This window comes from Oncorhynchus keta, chromosome 17 (assembly GCF_023373465.1).
Source record: "Oncorhynchus keta strain PuntledgeMale-10-30-2019 chromosome 17, Oket_V2, whole genome shotgun sequence".
In the NCBI taxonomy this organism is placed as follows: Eukaryota; Metazoa; Chordata; class Actinopteri; order Salmoniformes; family Salmonidae; genus Oncorhynchus; species Oncorhynchus keta.
In genome coordinates, this window is record NC_068437.1 from 16,877,460 (window position 1) to 16,895,248 (window position 17,789).

At 44.7% G+C, this 17,789-nt stretch overlaps 1 protein-coding gene across 4 annotated transcripts in view; it reads right to left on the minus strand.

The window, feature by feature from the left end:
* Positions 1 to 17,583, minus strand: part of LOC118396227 (SRSF protein kinase 2-like) — an 81,377-nt gene extending 63,794 nt beyond the window's left edge. For all 4 annotated transcript variants that reach the window (XM_052465621.1, XM_052465619.1, XM_052465620.1 and 1 more), the window contains exons 1-2: positions 17,433 to 17,583; positions 17,134 to 17,200 (exon numbers count right to left, since the gene is read on the minus strand). In XM_052465621.1, coding sequence (XP_052321581.1) covers positions 17,134 to 17,200; positions 17,433 to 17,448 — 83 coding nt within the window. In that variant the 5' untranslated portion in view covers positions 17,449 to 17,583. The remainder of the gene's footprint in view (positions 1 to 17,133; positions 17,201 to 17,432) is intronic.
* Between the last annotated feature and the right edge of the window lie 206 nt (positions 17,584 to 17,789).

The window sequence follows — 17,789 nt, forward strand, 5'->3', positions numbered from 1 at the left end:
GAGAGTACACAGTGGCAGAATACCTGACCACAGTGACTGACCCAAACTTAAGGAAAGCTTTGACTATGTACAGACTCAGTGAGCATAGCCTTGCTATTGAGAAAGACTGCCGTAGGCAAACCTGGCTCTCAAGAGAAGACAGACCATGTGCTCACTGCCCACAAAATGAGGTGGAAACTGAGCTGCATTTCCTAACCTCCTGCCAGATGTATGACCATATTAGCAACACATATTTTCCTCAGATTACACAGACCCACAAAGAATTCGGGAAAAAAAAACACATTTGGATAAACTCCCATATCTACTGGGTGAATTACCAGTGTGCCATCACAGCAGCAAGATGTGTGACCTGTTGCCACAAGAAAAGGGCAACCAGTGAAGAACAAACACAATTGTAAATACAACCTATATGTATGTTTATTTATTTTCCCTTTTGTACATGAATTATTTGCACATAATATGACATTCGAAATGTCTTTATTCTTTTGGAACTTTAGTGTAATGTTAATTGTTCTTTTTTATTGTTTAATATCTACTTCACTTGCTTTGGCAGTGTTAACATATGTTTCCCATGCCAATAAAGCCCTTAAATTGAAATTGCAAGCACATACTGTGGGCATGCAGGCACACAAACAGGACTGTGTCCAAGTGCATAACATCACCAACAACTCCTCCTTTTAAAGAGAACTTGGGCAGATCTGGGGGATCTGTAATTGACTACATTCCCTAGGAAACCCTACATGCCTTACTACCAGCTGATGTCTGGCGGGGTGTATGTTAGCATGATTAGACAGGTTGATTGACAGACTGAAGACAGCCCAGGTCTGGCCTAGAGTGGGTCAATTAGAACTCCATATAGAGGTGCCTTCACATCCATGTACTCCTAACAAACAACATGCCTTTCACTCACACACCAACACTGCTTAATCGTTACCGCCACTCCAAAACAAGATGATTTACATATCTCCCCGGGAGAGTCTTTTTGTTGTTGAACGACTGTGAGAAAGTCACTTCTGGTGGCTTAAAAAAAAAGAAAGTCATTGTACTCTAACATTGCATGAAAAGTAAATGATGTTGACACCATCTGAAATATACTGACGTACACCACTGCACTGTAGGGTGATGATGAGGAGCAAGTGGTGGCTGTGCGCTCGTGGCTCTCTTCCATTTGAGCAATGAAGCCCCTTTTTCTACTTCCCCAGAGTCAGATGAACTCGTGGACACCATGTATGTGTCTCTGCGTGCAGTTTGAAGTTGCGAAACTAGTGAAACGACCTTCAGCTTCCTTCAAATTGCACGCAGAGACATAAAAATGGTCACCAGACGTGACCGTCTCACATTCATTCCACAGAAATACTCTCACGGGGGCCATACAGTCGGATCCCCCACCCCCCGGAGCAGAGAGCAACCACCAGCCCTCCCCCAACCTTTGCCACCACTGTTAGAAAATAATCCTAGGGGAAACAACACACACACACACACACACACACACACACACACACACACACACACACAGTGCTAAACCTGGGCGTTATCGACAAAAATCCATATTGCCATAAATTGTCTGAACTGATGCGATAACGATAGATTGAACGGTAACTTCATAACATGAATGTGCACCACAGTTGTTTTGACTATTATTCTTTAATCAACTCCTACCACTAGTTTGACGGCCAGCAGCATACCACCCTGCATGCCACTCCTGAAGCTAAGCAGGGTTGGTCCTGGTCAGACCCTAGATGGGAGACCAGATAATATTGAAGGGCCTGTAGGAGGCACTCTTTCCTCTGGTCAATTATTTAAAAATATTATCCCAATGCCCCTGCACCATGACCGGGGGACATTGCCCTGTGTAGGGTCCCGTCTTTCAGATGGCCCATTAAATGGGTTTCCTGACTCTCTGTGGTCACTAAAGATCCCATGGCCCAACTTGTAAGAGTAGGGGTGTTAACCATGGTGTCCTGGCATGAATCCCAATCTGACTCTCATCATGGCGACCTAATCATCCCCAACTTCCAATGGGCTCATTCTTCCCCTGTAACTATTCCCCAGGTCGTTGCTGTAAAAGAGCATGCATTCTCAGTCAACTTACCGGGTAGAAAAACGATTGTAGCCATCAGTTGGAAACCCATTTAAATTGTATTTTTTTGCCGGTATATGATCAACAATCACTGACATCAGCGAATGTATTTCATTTCAAACTTGACATTTCTCTAGTATAGGCTACTTATCCTAATGAAAGATATCAACTAAATTCCTGAGATATTTTCTGTTATTAGTCCAGCTCTACACAGTGCTGCTGTCCGCAGTGTGATCCCTAGTGTAATGAGGCACAGTAAGCAGATAGAGAGCCACACACACACACACACACACACACACACACACACACACACACACACACACACACACACACACACACACACACACACACACACACACACACACACACACACACACACACACACACACACACACACAGTAGATCTTCCTAGTTCCTTAACACTGTTGAATGTGCCTGGTTTCCCCAGAGACAAGACAGGTAAGCAGCTGGCACTTTATCAGTTTACTGTGCCTCATTACACTAGGAAACACACTAAGGACAGCAGTACTGTGTGTGTGTGCCTATGCCCAAATCCCAGCACTGGGCACACACACGCGCACAAACACACACACAAAGCAGGTGGGGAGGGACGGGGGCCGGGGACAGTGTGCAGTCTCATTAGCTAAGTGGTGTATGTTGATGGACGGCCTTTGACCTCTCCCACCACTCACTCTGACCTCTGTGATTTGATTAGATTTTTATTGTTGGACATAAAAGACTGTAAAGAAAACACCAGCAAATCAGCTGCACGTGGTTTTAATTTTGGAAATCTGTTTTAAGAGATGTGTAATCGAATCGATCCAGAGTTGGGATATCTAACATTTAGCATTTTTTTTCACCCGCAACCTACATCCTGAATGACCACCAGGGTTGGAAGGATTTGGACATGAGATTACCTTAAACATACAAACTGGAACAACCATTTCAGTAACGGGTGAAATAAGTCAAAGTAACAGATTGGCATAGTTTCGATTTTTTGTAAAAATATTTTGGAGTTGCATAAGATGAATTAATGTATTCATGTACATTCAAAAACATAGATATTGAAACAAACCATTCTAAAAAAAAGAACCTGCAATAGAGCATGCTGGGAAATATGATAATGGTAGGTGTGGTGTTGGTTCAACTCTGGTTGATCGAAGGACCCCCCCTTTGAGCCAATGCGCAGTCATTTTGACTCAAACATTCTTACAGTCTAATAAATACATTTCATATATGCTATCGGTAAAATAATCATTCGGTTGTGTTTATGAAGGTCTTGGGTATCATCAGAATACAACAAAAAAATATTTTTTCAATTAACACAATAGCATTTTCAAAGCTCCAAAAAGTCACTTTGAAAAATCAACACTGGCCACTTTGCTCTGCGCTATTAAAGGGACAAATCTACAGGCTTCCATAGCGTAGCTCCCTCGTCAAGAACCCCACCCTTCACTCAAAGGTCCTTTATCGGGCAAGAGTTCTCCAAGGAACCTTAAGAGCTGAGGAATAACCATTTAAGAACCTTTATTTTTTTCTCCATTGTATGTCATGGCTTGCTATAAGGCACAGCAGCTATGCCCTATTTAGCTATGACTGAGTATCGTGGTTATTATACAAACAATGCACAACAACAAGCAAATTATATGTTTGTTTTGGACTAGTAGAACTAGAAATGAGGAAGCCCTGCATAAAGCCTCTGTTCCCAACCAACAGCATAGTTACTGGATCTCACTGGATGATGGGATAGAGCTCTCTGGTGTTCACTGAGAGAACTGCACTCTGCCTGTGCCTTAAATGGAAAACAATTATATTTTTTACCAAATAGAAACCGTTTAAGCTGCAATACAAGGCACAGGGTAGAAATAAAAACAGAAATGGGTTAGGGAAACAGGCTAAATCAGAAAGACTTCCATAATGTACCAGGCAGAACAACCTGGTCTCAGAGCATTTTGTATTATTCTGTACGTAAATCCGAAGCGCTCCATTTAATATGGCAGGACAACCTGGTCTCAGAGCATTTTGTATTATTTTGTACATAAATCCATAAATTGATAAACTATGATATGTTAAGAATTTTGGCTAGGTGGCTATCGCTAACTAGCTAACATTCCCTAGGTAAGGTTAAGTTTAGGGTTAAGTTGAGGAGTTAGGTTGAAGGGTTAAGGTTAGGGGAAGGGTTAGCTAAAAGGGTTAAGGTTACGGTTAGGAGAGGGGTTAGCTAACATTCTAAGTAGTTACAAAGTAGCTAAAAAGTAGTAAGTAGTTGAAAAGTTGGTAATTAGCTAAAATGCTAAAGTTGTCAGTGATGAGATTTGAACTCGCAATCTTTGGGTTGATAGACGTTTGCGTTATACACCCACCCACCACTCTACTTAAGTAACCATCTGTCTCATGTAACCATACAAACGTAACATATTATACTAACTTCGAGAGTTGCAGATTTACATTTACTGTGCTACGTTTGGTCTATGAGATCAGGTGATGCAAGTGCATACAACAGCACTGCCACAAGCTGCATGGGGCACAGCACACAACAACGAGAAGTCTGTGTTCCAACTAACATTAATGCCCCAGCCAAAGGAAGTAGGCAAGCTTTCCATCTGTCGTATTCATATAACCAGCTGTGACCAATGTGCCCTCGTTAAATAAGGGAATAATGAAATGAGCCTAACTGGCAAGTCAGAAGAGTGTGACATTAACCAGGTTTCCATCCAACCTTTTTTATGTGAGTAAAGTACATGTCGGATAAAACATTTCACGACAGTACACTTCGCAAATGTCAACACAACAAAATACACTTGACAAGGTAAAATGAATCATAGGAGAAACGTTGGTGAAACGCCTTTATGCTCAAATATTGATATAATAACTATCATGTCGAAGTAAACTTGAAGTCATGTTATAATATGTTGTGTGGTCCTCCCTCTACGTCTCAGGAAAGCATGCAGTGTATTAGGCTACAGATGAAATAAGTTATGATGAACTTCACAGGGTGGTGAAAGTGCACGGTGATGAGCTTGATGCTCCTTTCCAGTAAATATCAAGGGTCTTATTCTGGTGACATAATAATTGATGCTTGGCTGCCTTTTGTCAAATAAAAATAATCTTGCTCGTTTGTCCCTATTAATCTCATTATATAATTTAGTAGGCTACACCTGCAATGTATCTGATACTTTGAACTGTTGGCTGGAGCGAACATGCAAGACCAGAGTAGGTACATTCGCTATCTAACGCAATTTAAAAAATATATAAAACCATCAGTAGAGTTGAAGGATGGAAACCCATATAAATTGCAAAAGTTGTTTTTGCCGGTATATGGGAATTTAACAGCAAAAATGATTGTAATATGTAATCTCGCACAGCCTTTAATCTGCAACAAGCCCATTTGATGGGCGAGCTAGTGTTCGGTGGGAGTGAGAGCTGAGCTAGCAAACAGTGTAACAAAAGTATCATTTCAGATTCTACAAATACTCCAATAGCTTCTGTATTTCAGGAATCACTTTAACAAGTACCCCTTCTTGAACTGTTAAATTATTTACCCATTTAAAGCAATTTGTTTTTGGAGGAAAACTTTTTGGAATGACCTCAATGGGCTTGTCCGAAGTGTCGGACTTGACAACAGTTGCTATCCATTGGAGCGCTACGACTGGTTGCCCAAACTTCGAGGGCAGGGCTTAGCGAAGGGTCAACTGTAAGGAAACCAGCTGCAAAACGATTATGTATTTTGCTCAAGATTTGGGAATATAGCTGAACTAACATACAATGTTGCCTTCCAAAGGCAAACTTGAATTTGTAATTTGACTAAACAAGTTTTTACACATTCAGCTCACTGTGAACTCAACAAATCAAATCAAAATGTATTTGGCACATGCGCCGAATACAAAAGGTGTGGTAGACCTTACAGTGAAATGCTTACTTACGAGCCCTTAACCAACAATGCAATTTTAACATTCACACATTAGCTCAATTTCTTTCCCACCTAACTCATAGAATAATGATGATTAAGATCAGTTTCGTTGGCTTTTTTTACGGTGCTAATTGTGGATGTTTTATGTATACAGACTTGCCTGCGTCATTCTGGCTGGAAGGGTATGTTTGGGGCAGCTCATCTCACCATGTGTGTGTGTGTGTGTGTGTGTGTGTGTGTGTGGCTGAGAAGGCTCAGCCAGAACCACTGACGGAATAGAGATTACAGTGTGTTTACAATGGCAACGGAGCTGCCACTGTAAACACACTGAAGAGGGGGTGTTTATGGTGTGAACCGTCTGCGTGGCTGTACACACACACACACACACACAGCTCTGGATTAGCACTGATAGATATTGAGATGAATAAACCTCCTTCCCCAGTCTGGTTAGGTTCCAATCACACAGTAGGCAGGCCTAATGTTTAATTCACTACAATAGCCTTAGTAATACACATGGACTAAAGTATGTGGACACTGTTCATTGAACATCTCATTCCAAAATCATGGGCATTAAAATGGAGCTGGTCCACCCTTTGCTGCTATAACAGCCTCCACGTTTCTGGGAAGGCTTTCCACTAGATGTTGGAACATTGCTGCGGGGACTTGTTTCAATTCAGCCACAAGAGCATTAGTGAGGTTGGGCACTGATCTTGGGCGATTAGGCCTGGCTCGCAGTCGACGTTCCAATTCATCCCAAAAGTGTTCGATGGGGTTGAGGTCTGGACTCTGTACAGGCCAGTCAAGTTCTTCCACACCTACTTCGACATACCATTTCTGTATGAACCTCACTTCGTGCACGGGGGCATTGTCATGCTGAAACAGGAAAGAGCATTCCCCTAACTGTTTCCACAAAGTTGGAAGCACAGAATCATCTAGAATGTCATTGTATGCTATAGCGTTAATATTTCTCTTCACTGGAACTAAGGGGCCAAGACCGAACCATAAAAACAGCCCCAGACCATTATTTATCCACCAAACTTTACAGTTGGTATTATGCATTTGGGCAGGTTGCGTTCTCCTGGCATCCACCAAACCCAGATTTGTCTGTCGGACTGCCAAATGGTGAAGCGTTTTCACTGCTCCAGAGTCCAATAGTGGCGAGCTTTACACCACTCCAGCCAACGCTTGGCAATGCGCATGGTGATCTTAGGCTTGTGTGCGGCTGCTTGGCCATGGAAACCTATTTCATGAAGCTCCGGACAAACAGTTATTGTGCTGACGTTCCGAACTGCCTCTGGAAGCAACTCGGTAGTGAGTGTTGCAAACGAGGACAGACGATTTTTATGGTCCACCCGTTTCAGCCCTCTGCAGTCCCATTCTGTGAGTTTGTGTGGCCTACCACTTTGCGGCTAAGCCGTTGTTGCTCTTAGACATTTCCACTTCACAATAACAGCACTTACAATTGACTGGGGTAGCTCTAGCAGGGCAGATATTTGACAAACTGACTTGTTGGAAGTCACTGAGCTCTTCAGTAAGGCCATTCTACTGCCAATATTTGTCTTTGGAAATTGCATAGCTGTGTCCTCAATTTCATACACCTGTCAGCAACGGGTGTGGCTGAAATAGCCAAATCCACTAATTTGAAGGGGTATCCACATACTTTTGTATATATAGTATATCAATACTAACTAGCTGCTATATCATTGATAATACACCATGATTGTGTGATGCGATTATTATGATCAGATTATTTGAGCCAAATAGAGGAGAGACACACCCATGAATAGTATTATTGGCAGGTAGGCTTAGCTGCTGGTTAATCCCTGAATGGAATAAGAACACACACCTAATCACACACACACACATGCGTGCACGTGTGTACATGATAAAATTATTAGTGGAGGGCCTCCCGAGTGGCGCATCATTTTAAGGCACTGTATTTCAATTGTAAATGAGAACTTGCTCTCAGCTTGCCTACCTGGTTAAATAAAGGTGAAAAAAAAAATTGCTGTCACTACAGACCCGGGTTCGATCCCAGGCTGTGTCACAACCGGCTGTGACCGGGAGACACAAAAGGTGGCGCACAATTGGTCCAGCTTGGTCCGGGTTAGGGGAGGGTTTGGCCAGCCAGGATTTCATTGTCCCATTGTGCTCTAGCGAATCCTTGTGGCGGGCCAGGCGCCTGCAAGCTGACCTCGGACACCAGCATTACGCAGTTTCCTCTGACACATTGGTGTGGCTGGCTTCCGGGTTAAGCGAGCAGTGCGGCTTGGCTGGGTCATATTTTGGAGGACACATGGCTCTCGACTTTCACCTCTCCCGAGTCCGTAGGGGAGTTGCAGCGATGGGACAAGACTGTAACTACCATTTGGGGAGAAAAATGGGTAAAAAGTACAAAAACACCCCCCAAGTATTAGTGGAGGGGAGAGTGTAACACTAGCCCACTGACAGGTCAGATATGGCCATCCAGGGCTACACTTAACACAACACTTCCCTCACTATGCCTGGGTAGTTGGCAGACGCCTTGGTTTTGATCACACAGTGTATGAGGCACAACATCTGTTGTTCTTTCTCTCACACACAAGCCTTCGGCATTTTCTATTTCCAGCTCTTCTCAGAATATCAGAAACTCATGATCAGATTTGGGGCTTCACTTATAAAAGGGAGGAGGATAAATTGAGAAGATTGGAAGATAAAATATACCTATATTAAACCATTTAAGAGGGAGAAAACAACTGTGCTATGGGGAGTGGTACATTCGTGGACCTGGTCAACTAAATTAACACAATTATCATACCCCCTTTCCACATTTTACAACAGACTCACACTGCTTCACCTTTAATAAATCACCAGCAGGGGGCAGCCAAGAGAGGCCTTTTAGATTATTTGCCCTCACTGGCACTGCGATCCTCCATGAGTGAATATGAACACAGAATGAAATGCTCTAATGCCTCGCTTTTGCCTCGATGGTCTGACCTACCTGGCCCTGGCTGGAACTGGACTGCAGCTCATAGATGTTTTGAGAGACACACAGGCAGATCAAATGTAGGTTAAACCTCCAGTACAACATCTTATTCACCCATGCATGATGGTACATGTGTCTCATCGCAATAGTTTTCCAGTGCCGGAGTCCTGTCTGGTATTAGCATGAACAAAAATACAGCATATGAAAACATTTCTCAAAACCCACCACCAAATTCTGAGGAGAACATCATGCCAGTCCTAATCAGTAGGCCTTAATATGGATTAAATGGATAGGGTAGATTTAGTTCAACCAAATCAAATCAAACTTTATTTGTCACATGCGCCGAATACAAGTGTAGACTTTACCGTGAAATGCTGACTTACAAAGCCCTTAACCAACAGTGCAGTTCAAGAAGAAGACATATTTACCAAATAGACTAAAATAAAATTAATTAATTAAAAGTAACACGATAACAATATCGAGGCTATATACAGGTGGCACCGGTACTGAGTCAGTGTGCCGGGGTACAGGCTAGTTGAGGTAATCTGTACATGTAGGTGGGGGTGAAGTGACTATGCATAGATAATAAAGAACGAGTAGCAGCAGTGTACAAAAGGGAGGGGGGGTCAATGTAAATAGTCTGGTGGCAATTTTATAAATTGTTCAGCAGTCTTATGGCTTGGGGGTAGAAGCTGTTGAGGAGCCTTTTGGTCCTAGACTTGGCGCTCCGGTACCGGTTGCAGTGTGGTAGCAGAGAAAACAGTCTATGACTTGGGTCACTGGAGTCTCTGACAGTTATGGGCTTTCCTTTGACACCGCCTATCATATAGGTCCTGGATGGCAGGAAGCTTGGCCCCAGTGATGTGCTGGGCTATTCGCACTACCCTCTGTAGAGCCTTACGGTCAGATGCCGAGCAGTTGCCATACCAGGCGGTGATGCAACCGGTCAGGATGCTCTCAATGGTGCAGCTGTGGAACCTTTTGAGGATCTAGAGACCCATGGCAAATCTTTTCAGTCTCCTGAGGGGAAAAAGGTTTTGTCATGCCCTCTTCACGACTGTATGTTTGGACCATGATAGTTTGTTGGTGATGTGTACACCCGAACAAACTCTCGACCCGCTCCACTACAGCCCTGTCAATGTTAATGGGGGCCTGTTTGGCCCACCTTTTCCTATAGTCCACAAACAGCTCCTTTGTCTTGCTCACATTGAGGGAGAAGTTATTGTCCTGGCACAACACTGTTAGTTCTCTGACCTCCTCCCTGTAGGCCGGCTCATCGTTGTCGTGATCAGGCCTACCACTGTTGTGTCGTCAGCAAACGTAATGATGGTGTTGGAGTAATTTTTGGCCACGCAGTTGTGGGTGAACAGGGAATACAGGAGGGGACTAAGTGCAAACCCCAGAGGGGCCCCAGTGTTAAGGATCTGCATGGCAGACGTGTTGTCACCTACTCTTACCACCTGGGGGGCGGCCCGTCAGGAAGTCCAGGATCCAGTTGCAGAGTGAGGTGTTTAGTCCCAGGGTCCTTAGCTTAGTGATGAGCTTCGTGGGCACTATGGTGTTGAATGCTGAGCTGTAGTCAATGAACAGCATTCTCACATAGGTATTCCTTTTGTCCAGGTGAGAAAGGGCAGTGTGGAGTGCGATTGAGATTGCATCATCTGTGGATATGTTGGGGTGGTATGCAAATTGGAGTGGGTCTAGGGTGTCCTGGGGGGATGTTGTTGATGTGAGCCATGACCAGCCTTTCAAAGCACTTCATGGCTGCCGACGTGAGTGCCATGGGGCGGAAATCATTTAGGCAGGTTACCTTCGCTTCCTTGGGCACAGGGACTATGGTGGTCTGCTTGAAATATGTCGGTATTATAGACTCAGTCAGGGAGAGGTTGAAAATGTCAGTGAAGACACTCGACAGTTGGTCCACGCATGCTTTGAGTACACGTCCTGGTAATCCGTTATTGTGAATGTTGACCTGTTTAAAGGTTTTGTTCACATCAGCTACCGAGAGCATTATCACACAGTCATCCAGAACAGCTGGTGCTCTCGTGCATGCTTCAGTGTTGCTTTCCTCTAAGCGAGCATACAAGGCATTTAGCTCGTCTGGTAGGCTCGCATTACTGGGCAGCTCGCATCTGGGTTTCCATTTATACTCTGTAATCGTTTTCAAGCCTTGCCACATCCGACGAGCATCAGAGCTGGTGTAGTAAGATTCAATCTTAATCCTGTATTGATGCTTTGCTTGTTTGATGGTTCGTCTGAGGGCAAAGAGGGATTTCTTATAAGTGTCCGGATTAGTCTTCCACTCCTTGAAAGCGGAAGCTCTAGCCTTTAGCTCGAAGCAGATGCTGCCTGTAATCAATGGCTTCTGGTTGGGATATGTACTTACAGTCACTGTGGGGACAACATCATCGATGCACTTATTGATGAAGCCGATGACTGAGGTGGTGGATTCCTCAATGCCATTGGATGAATCCCGGAACATATTCCAGTCTGTGCTAGCGAAACAGTCCGTGTCATCCGACCACTTCCGTATTGACCGAGTCACAGGTACTTGCTGCTTTAGTTTTTGGTTGTAAGCAGAAATCGGGAGGATAGAATTATGGTCAGATTTGCCAAATGGAGGGCGGGGGAGAGCTTAATATTCATCTCTGTGTGTGGAGTAAAGGTGATCTTCCTGTCTGGGTTGGCGCCCCCCCCTTGTGTTGTGCCGTGGCGGAGATCTTTGTGGGCTATACTCAGTCTTGTCTCAGGATGGTAAGTTGGTAGTTGAAGATTTCCCTCTACTGGTGTGGGGGCTGTGCTTTGGCAAAGTGGGTGGGGTTATATCCTTCCTGTTTGGCCCTGTCCGGGGGTGTCCTCGGATGGGGCCACAGTGTATCCTGACCCCTCCTGTCTCAGCCTCCAGTATTTATGCTGCAGTAGTTTATGTGTCGGGGGGCTAGGGTCAGTTTGTTATATCTGGAGTACTTCTCCTGTTCTATTCGGGGGCCTGTGTGAATTTAAGTGTGCTCTCTCTAATTCTCTCTTTCTCTCCCTCGAAGGACCTGAGCCCTAGGACCATGCCTCAGGACTACCTGACATGATGACTCCTTGCTGTCCCCAGTCCACCTGGCCGTGCTGCTGCTCCAGTTTCAACTGTTCTGCCTTATTATTATTGGACCATGCTGGTCATTTATGAACATTTGAACATCTTGGCCATGTTCTGTTATAATCTCCACCTGGCACAGCCAGAAGAGGACTGGCCACCCCTGGTTCCTCTCGAGGTTTCTTCCTAGGTTTTGGCCTTTCTATGGGAGTTTTTCCTAGCCACCGTGCTTCTACACCTGCATTGCTTGCTGTTTGGGGTTTTAGGCTGGGTTTCTGTACAGCACTTCTGTACAGAGATATCAGCTCATGTACGACGGGCTATATAAATAAATTTGATTTGGTCTACGATACCCCCTCCTGGTTGCACATGTGACATGCTGGTAAAAATGTGGTAAAATTTATTTAAGTTTGCCTGCAATAAAGTCCCCAGCCACTAGGAGTGCCACTTCTGGATGAGCATTTTCTTCTTTGCTTATGGCCTTATAGAGTTGGTTGAGAGTGGTCTTAGTGCCAGCTAAGTGGTAAATAGACGGCTACGAATAATACCGATGAGAACTCTCTTGGTAGATAGTGTGGTCTACAGATTATCTATCATAAGGCACTCTGCCTCAGGCAAGCAATATCTTGAGACTTCTTTAATATTAGAAATCACACACCAGCTGTTATTGACAAAAAGACACACACCCCACCCCTCGTCTTACCAGAGGTAGAATCTCTGTTCTGCCGGTGCATGGAAAATACCGCTAGCTCTATATTGTCCGTATCTTCGTTCAGCCACGTCTCAGTGAAACATAAGATGTTACCGTTTTTAATGTCTCGTTGGTAGGATAATCTTAATTTTATTTTCCAATGATTGCACGTTAGCAAGAAGAACGGATGGCAGTGGGAGTTTACTCGCTCGCCTCCGGATTCTCAGAAGGCTGCCTGATCTGCGGCCCCTTTCCCAGTGTCTTTTCTTCACAAAAAGTTGTAGATCTGGGCCTGTTCCACTGAAAGCAGGATATCCTTCTCGTCTGACTCGTTAAAGGAAAAAGTTTATTCCAGTCTGCGTTGAGTAATCGCTTTTCTGATGTCCAGAAGTTATTTTCGGGGCCTTCCTTGTTTTATGAATTTGGCAGTAATCTGTGGATACTGATAATCAGCAACCAAAATATGGGTTAGTCTACTTTTACAGTTGACCATTATTATTATTATTATTAAATAGAAAGCGATATGAGCTGGAGAACCCCTTTTACATGCTCCAAATAATCATGCCTCAATCAATGCAAAATCACTTCAAGCCAAGTGTAGAAAAGTCGGATCCTCTTCAGCACGCTACACTTAAATACTGATTGGTCTACCTAAAACACTCCTGGTACCTAATCCATTGGTGGTGCAATGGCCTACTTCTTCATTCAATTAGCCCTACTCCTTTACTGTGTCCTCCTTGGGAGAACCCAGAGCAAGAGCATAACACACACTGGGACCTTATCGTCAAAATCTGTGTGAGAGCGATAGCTTAGCTATTCTATATGCTGCACACTCCAAAACAGATGTTTCCTCACTATTAGCATACAGCTTTCATATTGCCTACCCAATCATTATAGAGTCATCAGTGTGAGCTAACGGACGTCAAACAGTAATAGCAACTGATCTTTTCTCATGACTACATACTTGAAATGGTGTGTATTGGGCTTATTGGTTTAGCTGGTTAGCGAGCTGCCTGTCACGCTAACTAATAGCAGCGTAATGACATGACTAAGGATTTGTTTGATAAATGTCATGTTACCCAAACAAGCATGGAGTGGGTGTGTGTGGATTATGGGCTTTGTTTTAGCACCTTCGTGGTCCTGACTGAATTCAACACAAGCACAGCCTTGTTACAGCGGTTTCTCCAGACCAGAAGGGGAACTGGTGCACATTGTTGTCCTGCAGGTTTGACTTCTCATGACACATTTTGCAGCAGTGGAAAAACATGACCGCACCTACAACCACACGAATACACACAATCAAACACAGGAACACGCATTGACAGATGTGTGATCTATGTGCACGTCATCCTGAGTCTGATACGGCACAGACTACTCTGACACCCATTTCCTCTCCACCTTCCGCTTAACTCTCCCTCTCCCTGGTCTTCCTCCGCTGTCTCCCCCTCTCTTCTCCACTGCTGTCCAGGGGCAGGCAGTCCCTCCCTCCCTCTCCACTGAATTACAGTGCATGAGGCTCACATGGTGTACTCTGCTAGGCTGTGGCTATCTAGTCCACCAGATACATTCTGATAAGGCCTATATGGCACCACCCTCATCGCTAGCATTGAGAATTTGAGATACCATTGTTTACCTGTTTTGTGTGTGTGTGTGTGTGTGTGTGTGTGTGTGTGTGTGTGTGTGTGTGTGTGTGTATCTAAACACCAGGTAAGTGATGTCCATTCAGTAGAGCTAGCCAGGTCTGGTCTGGTGTATTGGCTCTTCACCATCACTAAGTGATCCCCTCTGGGAATCAAAATCAATGAATTCATTAAGTCAGGTGAGGTCTGAGCTCAGACAACCGTGGCGCCTGTACCTAGTCCTCTGACTTCCATTGAAGAACCACCACAACATAGCAATGTTGTGTATCATAACCACTATCATAACCATTTATATATTTGACTTAACTCCAAACTATAATCATAATTAGGCTTAAATAATTATATTACTTGTTGGTTATTACTGCATTGTCGGAACTAGAAGCACAAGCATTTCGCTACACTCGCATTAACATCTGCTAACCATGTGTATGTGACAAATACATTTTGATTTGATTTGATTTAATAATTTGTCATATTTGCAAAAGGTCTCTCAAATTTGAGGCCTGATGAGAGTTGAGAGGTGGAGCAACAGTAACCAGCTACTACAGAAAGAAAATGTTGGTTTGAATTCCTGAGAGCATTCTGCTACCTGGCTGCCTCACTCTACTGAACCACACGCAGTCCTGTTCGTCAGGCTGCTCCCATCTTCAATCAGCTGGTGAAAGGCAAGACAAAAATCAATGCAGTTTACAATGCAATGTGTAGCAACATCATTCAGACTGCATTGGCTCATACAGGGATCTACATTACAGCAAGGTCGACCTCACTGTTAGCGCTGGAGTTTCTGTAGGAGTTATGATATCACTAACAACGCCCAGTGTGTGTTGTATAGATCTGCTCTCTGTGTATTGCTGTAATGTAGATCCCTGTATGAGCCAATGCAGTCTGAATGATGTTGCGACACATTGAATTGTAAACTACCCTCAAGTTTTTTAATTGTTACTTTTACCCTTTTTTCACCCCAATTTCACAATATCCAATTGGTAGTAGTTAGTCTTGTCTCATCGCTGCAACTCCTGTATGGACTCGTGAGAGGCGAAGGTCGAGAGCAGTGTGTCCTCTCGAAACACGACCCAACCAAGCCGCACTGCTTCTTGACACAATGCCCACTTAACCCGCCAGCTGCACCAACGTGTCAGAGGAAACACTGGCACCTGACATCCCTGTGGTCAAACCCTCCCCTAACCTGGACGACGCTGGACCAATTGTGCGCTGCCCCCCGGTCAGGGGCCAGCTGCGATAGAGCCTGGACTCGAACTCAGAATCTCTAGAGGCATAGCTTGCCCTGAGATGCAGTGCCTTAGACCACTGCGCTACTCGGGAGGCCCACATAAAAGAAGCAAAAGTTGGATGAAAAGTCGGACGTGCCGAAATAGAAAAAAGTTAACTTAATTTAATCTACTGTAGGTCGAGATGAGCCTCCTGTCTGTAGCAATAGACAGGTGGACTTACGTCTCCTGAATGGCCTAACCATACACAAAACAGCACACACACGTGGACACGCAAGGTGGTACAGGCCAGAAAGATAGAGGATGTTACAGTTGCATTTGTCAATTTCACCTTCAAAGCAATTTCAAGTCACATGATGTCAATATCCCCCATTTGAATCAACTGAAATTAATACATTGTAGATCCATTATTAGCTGCATGATAATAAGAGACATTTCCAACATCGTTCAATTAATGGCAAAAAAACGCAGCTTAAATAAATGTATATTTGACACGTTTGTGAGTGATGTGGTATAATTTGGTGAACGTATCCTGAAGCAACAGATAGACCATTCCAGCACCTTCCATAGCTGCGCGTGTGTGGGCAGAACCTTGGTATGGTATCACCTAATTGATGCAGTGACTACACTGGTGACGTCGGTCCAATAGCATCATGCCATGAAGTCGGCTCCTCTCTCTCCAGACCAATTCGCATGCACTTTACAGAGCCACTGCGCCGCGGCGCGCACACCAACACTGCACTCCGTCATAACCGGCTCATGCGCCATGCAAAATACAGCACTCACACACCCAAAATTCACAAAGATCTCATTCACTCTAGTATAAGTCTCTCTACACTCCGTATAGGCATTGTTACATCATATAGCAGCCACAGACCCAGTGCGATTCACAAATGGCGCCTATAAGCAGACGACGCTATTCATTCCGGGTGCTTATTCGTATCTTCCATTACTGCAATGACGCCAAGGAAGCCTGTCACACCTGTCAGATCTTATTTGCAACCCCCAACCAAGTCAAGGCTCTCAGCCCCAAATGATGCAGCCGATACCAAGATGCCTTCAGTACACAGACAGAGAGACAGTCATTGGTCATTTATTGCGATCTACAACTTCAGCATGCAATTCATATCCTATATGGGCAAGACTCCACTCCGGATACGATATTAATCCACGTAACCACACACACCGGCCCGAGAGACGTTGCCAATGACAACTTCCAACACAGTTGGACCGCCCAGAAGAGACGGACCCGAGCCGCAGAGGCAAGGCAGAGTTCCAGTTCCCGCCAGCACCATCGCAGTATGCCTGCGTGTGTACATTGTGCCATAGGTGCGCAAAAACAGACTCTCCCCCATATGTCGCCTTCACACCAGCCACTCAGCCAGACACTGTCAACAGTGACAGCCGGCTAGCTGACGTTGTATGGGAAGCCTTATAACCGCTATCACTGAAACAAAAACACAACAAACGAGCACAGCACTGCACAACCAACACTCCATGTACACTCCTCTCCCCGACCGCCGCACTGCTTACCTCTTTCCGTGGGCTGCCTTGTCTTTTTTCCCCTTCGGCCTTCTCTTTCGGGCCTGGATGGCCATCACTAAGGGATGTATGCAGAGGTGGGACCGAAGTCCGAGCACGGAGAGAGAGTGAGAGTGGGGGACAGGGAGAAAGAACAACACATCAGTCTCGAGCTATAACTGGCCGGTCCAAGCATCGTAAACCTAAAAGGTTGAAAACCCCGCACGCGCGTCATATCAACACTTCTAACCAAAACCTACATATGCTGTCCAGGATACAGAATATTTGAAGAATAAAATAGATTTCCATACCTTTCCTGGAGCTCATGATGTTTTCCTCCTTCCCCTCAGCAGCAGCCGCAGCTCAGCGCCAGCAGCCGGGATCTCTCGCTATCCAGCCTTCCCTCCAGAGAACGCGCACTCCCTCTGTCGTTAAGAGGAGGAGGCGCGCTCAGGCACTGGAGCTCTATGCTACATGACCGCGCACAACTGGCAGGTGAGGTGAGTGCAAAAAGGAGCCCCCAAAGAACTAAAACCAGAAAGACTGACTCCCGTATACATTATTAGACTATCCCAATGTATTGTCTCTGATGTCATGAACTTGAAAGGATTCCCTCTGCTTGCCTCCATATTTATCACCACCCCAAAGCATTATTAGTTATTAGGCCT